The 7,215-nt window shown below is 40.5% G+C and overlaps 1 protein-coding gene across 2 annotated transcripts in view; it reads left to right on the forward strand.

Moving 5' to 3' along the window:
- The window catches only part of syt7b (synaptotagmin VIIb), a 130,266-nt gene extending 123,545 nt beyond the window's left edge, over positions 1-6,721 (forward strand). For both annotated transcript variants that reach the window (XM_005724295.1, XM_013908494.1), the window contains 5 exons: positions 2,462-2,729; positions 2,840-3,009; positions 3,329-3,443; positions 3,634-3,833; positions 6,167-6,721. In XM_005724295.1, coding sequence (XP_005724352.1) covers positions 2,462-2,729; positions 2,840-3,009; positions 3,329-3,443; positions 3,634-3,833; positions 6,167-6,271 — 858 coding nt within the window. In that variant the 3' untranslated portion in view covers positions 6,272-6,721. The remainder of the gene's footprint in view (positions 1-2,461; positions 2,730-2,839; positions 3,010-3,328; positions 3,444-3,633; positions 3,834-6,166) is intronic.
- The last annotated feature ends 494 nt before the right edge of the window (positions 6,722-7,215 follow it).

Here is a 7,215-nt window from a genome sequence, read left to right on the forward strand (position 1 = left end):
TATATATATATATATATATACAGTATATATCTGGCCATGTTTGCCTCTGTTGCACGTGGATCGCTGTGGTTTTTAGAAAAAGAAATTAGGAAGGCAAATTTAAAAACTGGATAAGAAGGGAGGGGGGGACTCTAAGAAAACGAGAGTATCCAAATGCAGAAAATTGGGAATAGCAATTTAGGCCATCTGTTGGCTGGAGGACTGCATAATGAAAAGTGAACATATTCAGCATAGAGAATGAGGCTGGGCAGCACCACCAGGATTGTGTGGGAAAATACAGAATTGGATATTATGTTTCTGCCCCTTGAATAATGCCTCCAGCTCTTCCCCCATCAGATAGCACTTTTTAAACTGGATTCTCTCCCTCCCTTCAGGCCATGTCACCATCAGTCAGAGGATGTGTCTGTCAATAGATAATCTGCTTTTCCAAACAGCCATGCAACCAGCTCTGCCCTTTTCTTATGGGGGACGCTAGCCATGCGACATAACATCATGCTAGTTTGCCACTTACAAGCTGTGGTATTTATGGTGAAGTTCAGAATTGGTGCCCCCCGTGGTGTGGAGTTCAAGTCACTTGTTTAGTGTTCGCTCCTCTTTAAGTGTTCAGACTGTGTGACCATGCTGTGAATATTGCAGAGCTTGACCCTTGATTTAGATCATAGCAGTGCAGCTCCCGCGGTGCTACACTTTTATACCTATCCAGCCCCAGTTCATTAGGAAAAAAACATAAAGTAATGCGGTCTAATGTAACAGTCTTATATTCAAAATAACCCCCTCATTATCACGTCAGTATTCTCTGTTATAGGGACTTATTATAATCCTTTATGTACTTAAATCTGAGCAGTATGCTTAGATTTTAAACACTTTATTATCAACACTGACAGCAGCATTGCCGCATGGCTATTACAGATCTATAATCTAAAAAAAATAGCTTTTTAACTTTAGAGAAGTGCTATAAAATCATTCACAGATGGTTTCTTTTTCCACGCAGGCATACAAACTCACATAGCAACTATGGCAGAGTCACCATACAAGTCTGTTATTGTGGCTGGGCTAATGATCAAACCGCCACCTCTACTACCTGAGCAACACCACCCCAAATGACATATGTACAACATACTGCACAGTGGGTGGAAGTTGTTTATAGAAAGTAGTGTATCTATCTACTCACAATTTGGACACCAGTTCAGCAGCACGGAAAATGACATTATCTGCATTAACACATATTATTCTTTAACTGGAATCTTATCTCCTTGGAAACAAAATTCAGTTTATATCCATTCAATTGTTGTTTTTAGCCAATTTGTTGTTTTTGTTTTTTGTTTAAGCAGGAAGTAAAAAAAAATCTCTTTTGCAAGATTGTGCTGGTTCTCTTCCTCTGATTCCTTCTGGAATCTTTCTTATAATTGTCATATTTCCACCGTTGGCAACAAGAACTACAATCATTTGCGATACCTTTCACAACTTTCACCCCGCAGAGGAATTTTTGCCCACTCTTCTTTGCGGAATTGTTTTAATTCAGCCACATTGGACATTTTTAAGCATGAACAGGCTGTTTAAGGTCATGCCAAAACCTTCATTTCGATTTTTTGTGCCATTCAACGGTGATCTCACCGGTCCAGTTGTCCATGTCCTGAAGCAGCAAAGCAGCCCTAGACCATCACACTACCAACACCATGTTTAACTGTTGGTATGGTGTTCTTTTTATGATACTTAAGAGATGTTAGTTTCACACCAGAGCTAACAGGACTCAAACCATCCATAAAATTCAACTTTTGTCTCATCAGTCCAAGGAATATTCCCAAAAGTCTTGGGGATCATCAAGATGTTTTCTGGCAAATTTGAGATGGGTCTTGGTGTTCTTCTTGGTCAGCAGTGGTTTTCTCCTTGGAACTCTCCCATGGATGCCGTTTTTGCCCAGTCTCTTTCTTATTGTTGAATCAAGAACTCTGACCTTAACTGAGGTGAGTGAGGCCTGCAGTTCAGATGTTGTTTGGATTCTTTTGTGGCCTCCTGGATGAGTCGTCAGTGCGCTCTTGGGGTAATTTTGTTAGGCCTGGACTCCTGGGAACATTCACCACCACCCCATGTTTTCTCCATTCTTGTTGATAATGGCTCTCACTATGGTTCACTGGGGTCTCAAAGCCTTAGAAATGGCCTTGTAACCCTTTCCAGAGTCATAGATGTCAGTGAACTTTTTCACATCTTTTAGCCTACTTCACTTTGTCAGATGGACTCTACTCAAGTGATTCTTTGGTCAAACCGGTCTGGCAGTAAGCAGGCCTGGGTGTGGCTAGGGGAATAGAAATCAGCATTTCAAGAAAGTGTATTTATTTATTCATTATTTATTTAATAAATGAATACGATTAAAGACTTTTCCCAGTGCTGTAAATCCTCCAATAAGATAACAGAGTTGAATAAAAATAAATAATGCCCTGCTTATCTCCTCTTGTTCTGTCAGCTGTCACCAGGTTCAGAGGAAGAAGAACATGAGGGTCCAGTGTGTGAAAAGCTGGGTCGTATTCAGTTCAGTGTTGGATACAGTTTTCAAGACTCCACCCTCACTGTGAAAATTCTCAAAGGCCAAGATTTGCCAGCTAAGGACTTTTCTGGCACCTCTGACCCATTTGTCAAACTATACCTGCTGCCAGACAAGAAGCACAAACTGGAGACAAAAGTGAAGAGGAAGAATCTAAACCCCCACTGGAACGAGACCTTCCTTTTCGAAGGTGTGATCAGGAAGCCTTTCCTTAAGCACATTCACAGCATATGCAGGCAGTCATTTCTGTCTGGATCATTGTAACATATTAAGACTATCGTGTGTGAATCTCTTTCTCAGGGTTCCCCTATGAGAAGGTGGTTCAGAGGACCCTGTACCTCCAGGTTCTTGACTACGATCGCTTCAGCAGGAACGACCCAATAGGAGAGGTGTCCATTCCACTCAACAAGCTGGACCTAGCCAACATGCAGACTTTCTGGAAGGAGCTGAAACCATGTAGCGATGGCAGTGTGAGTAAGAAGGAAAGAGGCTGAGTAGAGGAAAAGAAGATAGACAGGAAGGGAGGGGGCAAGATGAAGAGAAAGAGAAGATGGGACAGAATGTAGCGGGTGATGTCATTCCTGGCTGCCGTGATGCTCCCATGGGAGATGTAGCAGCATGCTAGAGGGAGAAGGGATAGGGAATATGGAGAGGCTGACAGGTAGATGAAGGAAACACAGGCAAGCAAAGGAAACATAGGATGAGTGACAGAATGGAGAGCAATGCAATGAGGCAATTAAAAATGAACAGTTTGTTATTGTTTTTGTTATCGTCTATGGTTTTTTCCAGGGAAGTCGAGGGGATCTGTTGGTGTCTCTGTGTTACAACCCCACAGCCAACACCATCACTGTGAGCATCATCAAAGCCCGCAACCTCAAAGCCATGGACATTGGAGGCACTTCTGGTATAGATGCTCCCTCGTCTTCCTTTCTTCAATACATTTTTACATTCCAACAACAGAAAATGAGAAAATAGCGTGTTTATATTTCATTTTTGGTTTTTTGTTGTTGTTTTTTTGTTCTCATTAAATCCCCAATTCTGGTAATTCATGAATGCTATATTGCTTCATAACCGGCACATTTCCCTCTCCTCAGACCCCTACGTAAAAGTGTGGTTGATGCACAAGGACAAGCGTGTGGAGAAGAAGAAGACGGTGGTAATGAAGCGCTGTCTGAACCCTGTTTTCAACGAGTCCTTCCCCTTTGACGTGCCTGCCCACGTGCTGAGGGAGACCACCATAATTATCACCGTCATGGACAAGGACAGACTCAGCCGCAATGATGTCATTGGGAAGGTATCTCCTTCCCACTCCTCTTCTTCGCCTCTTCCTCTCTTCTTCTTCTTCCTCCTCTTTTTTTCTCTCTTCCTCTGTGTTTTTCTGACTGTCTGTCAGACCATCAGCAGATGATCAGTGAGCCAGTCTCTACTGACCCCTGCTGGAACATGCAGTTCATTCCCCTGTGCTGTAAATGAACTCATATGCAGCAAACAACAAGCCGCTAATTTTAAGTGTGAAAGTAAAAGTGTGCTTTATTTAGACTTAATACTACAACATTTAGGAATGGCACAGAGGCAGATGGAGATACACACAGTCAGCAAACTGCACATTTACTGTTTTGGCTAAATGCAGATGGTGAGTTTAAACCTTTCCAGCTTTAACCGGAATATCCCCTGAATTTCTTTGTTGAATTAGCTGATCAACTCTGAGAAAAATTAATGTATTTCTGTTACAACGTGATTAAACATTTTAAACTTCTTATCTGCATCTTTTAGTTTCCTATAATTTTTCGTAGTTTTAATGCTTTCTGGGGAAAAAATCTAATAAATTGCAGCTTCTTTTAGACACAAAGACATGTAGATGTACTTTACTTTAAACGGCAAATATGAACCCAGTACTGTGCAAAGGTCTTAAGCCACCCCTCATTTCTTTATATTTTGCAACCAAGGAATCTTGGAGTTTCTTGTGACTTTTTAAAGTGGTCTTAAAGAACAGTTCTCCAGGGTTTCTGTAGATCTTTCAAATGTTGTTTTTGGACATTGGCTGCTTTTTCCACACATTTTCAGTCCTGCCCTTCACACACAAACACAAGCAGGCAAATAACTTGAGGGGATTAACCAGTGCTGTGTCTACACATGACAGAAAATTTAACAAAGAACCAACTATAAATTTGTATCCTTTTTTGTTACTAGCTGCCTGTCGCAAAAACATACATAATATGTTCCCATTTCTTTAGTTGAATCTACAAAAATGCCAAAAGTAACACAATTTGACAGTATAATATTGCATCTTTTGACCAACAAGGTAATTCCAAAAGAGCTATTTACTGTAAGCTTGCCATATCGCAGCATGGTGTTGAGTGTGTCCTCAAAAAAATATGAGAAAACTGGTCAAACGGCCAACATCCAAAAAAAAGAGCTTTGAATGTCCTTCAACAAGCCTGGAGAACTACTGCTGAAGACTACTTAAAGGAATTACAAGAAAGCTGCCTAAAAGAGTTCAGGCTGTGTTGAAGAATAAAAGTGGTCACACCAAATATTGATTTTCAAGCCCGTTGTACAAACTCTGTTTTTACTTTACATGCTGTATTTTCGTGTATATTTACACCTGCTTCAATAAATCACTGCACCTATTTCTCATTTTCCAAGCAAAATATAAAAATTTGAGGGTTGGCTCAAGAAGTTTTGCAGACCATTGTTTATGTATTCCTTTGTACTGCTGCCTGTAGACAAAGTCACTTTGGGTGCTCTGACTGAACAAGTCTGTGTTACGCTTGCTCAACAATTAATATGAATTAATTCACTGGACATGCAATTTAACAGTTTCTGCTTCGGTTGTAATTACTACCAAATTAGATTGTTCTTTTCTCGAAACTTGTGGGATTTGTCAGGATTTTAATATCCCATAAAACCAGTTTCTTTTATCCCCTAACTGCTTCAGATATCAGACTTAACAGTAACCAAAATAACTCCTTTTTTTCCCTGTGCAGAGTGAATGATTTGCTTGTTTTTAAAACCAAACACCAGCTTTTCTATAAATAAACATACAGTATATGTATTAGGAGAATAAAAATGGAATACACCAAAGCTTAAATCAAATCTTTGTTTCATCAGGCACTTGAAAAAATCTATACACTGTGTACAGCAGGGAAGAGCATTTACTTTATAAGGCTTTCATACACATCTACAATATTTACAGGTACTATATGTATTCCCATTCTAACCACATATATTATTTTCTTTCACGCCGCAGTTGCCTATTATTAGAATAGCTTCGTAAAATAGAGAACAATGAAAAAGTGAACAATTTTTCATGTGGAATCCAGGAGTTTCTTGCTACATTAGAATCGCTTGCAGACGAGTCTGTGTTTGATCCTATTAGTAACAGCATTAGCCTTTCTCTGAGTTTTTCACTGGGTGAAATCTCTTGCTCTAATGGCTTTTTTTCTGCTCTGGATTTGAGTTAAATTCCAATTAGAGCAGCAGGCTTAGTGGTGAAAGGGCTACACTTAAGAGTCACAGTTTTTTTGTCTCTGAGTACTCTGCTGTTTTATTGGGAGCATTCTTTACAAATAACATCTATCTCTGTGTGGCTGTATAGAAGTTACAGTGACTGTCTCTTCCTCACAGATTTATCTTTCATGGAAGAGTGGCCCTGCAGAGGTAAAACACTGGAAAGACATGATGGGTCATCCTCGCACTGCCGTGGCCCAGTGGCATGCTCTTAAGGCCTGAAGGACCCAGCAGCCCACCTGCCTACATTGTTTCCCCCTCAAGAATCCCCCCACCCTGCCCCTGCCCTCGGCACATATCCCCTACTACCTAAATGCACTGTTGGGCTTCAGACCATCTATCATCTCTTTGTTCTCAGGCCTCTTTGATATTCCTCGCCTTCAGTTCTCATGACACCTTCCTTAAATTTCACCCCTGTCAAGATCTGATTCCCGCCTGACCCTGTCTCATCCGTTTGTCTGAACTTAAAAATGTCTTTGATGTCATATGCTCTCCTTGTTCCATCTTTCTTTTTCTTCCACCACGTTTCCCTAATGTTTTACATCAGAGCAGTACCTCTTAACACCCGTAATTACAAACTACCAACCAAAAATGGATCAAACAGGCATTCCAACCATCCGCTGTGGCAGTGTGTTTGTTTGATTGTTTGCTTGATTGTTTGAATCCTTCTGTGTTTCTGTCTCTCTTCCGACATTCCTTTAAAATGCCTAAAAAAAAAATCAGGAAAAGCGGCACAGGCAACAGAAGAGCGCTGTATTTAAAATGGACAGGAACTGGACTCTGTCACTCATCATGTTTTTCACTCTTCACTCCTCCTCCTCCTTCTACCACTGTAATAATTCTCCCTTGGCTGGAACCCTTTGTCGTCTGTGCGTGCTGTGGGTGATGTGCTGTAACCCCAAATGAAGATCGTCAAGAAAAAAATAAGAAAAAAAGGATATGAACATGAACATTTAGCACTGGTCTAAAAGGGGCAAGTGTCAAACTGCTTTCCTATTTTCTTTAACTCCCGATGGACAGAAAAAAAGAGTAAAGTGATTAATGTTGTGTTTTATTTATTTATTTAATGAGTTTTGTTTCGAAAGAACTTAGAGAATCAACCTGTTCTTCCAGAAAATAAGCAAAAAGCAGCTTCCATGAGTGTGGAAGTGTGGGGATAATGCGTG

The sequence above is a fragment of the Pundamilia nyererei genome, unplaced genomic scaffold, assembly GCF_000239375.1.
Source record: "Pundamilia nyererei isolate P.nyererei 1_Seehausen unplaced genomic scaffold, PunNye1.0 scaffold00011, whole genome shotgun sequence".
NCBI classification, from domain to species: domain Eukaryota; kingdom Metazoa; phylum Chordata; class Actinopteri; order Cichliformes; family Cichlidae; genus Pundamilia; species Pundamilia nyererei.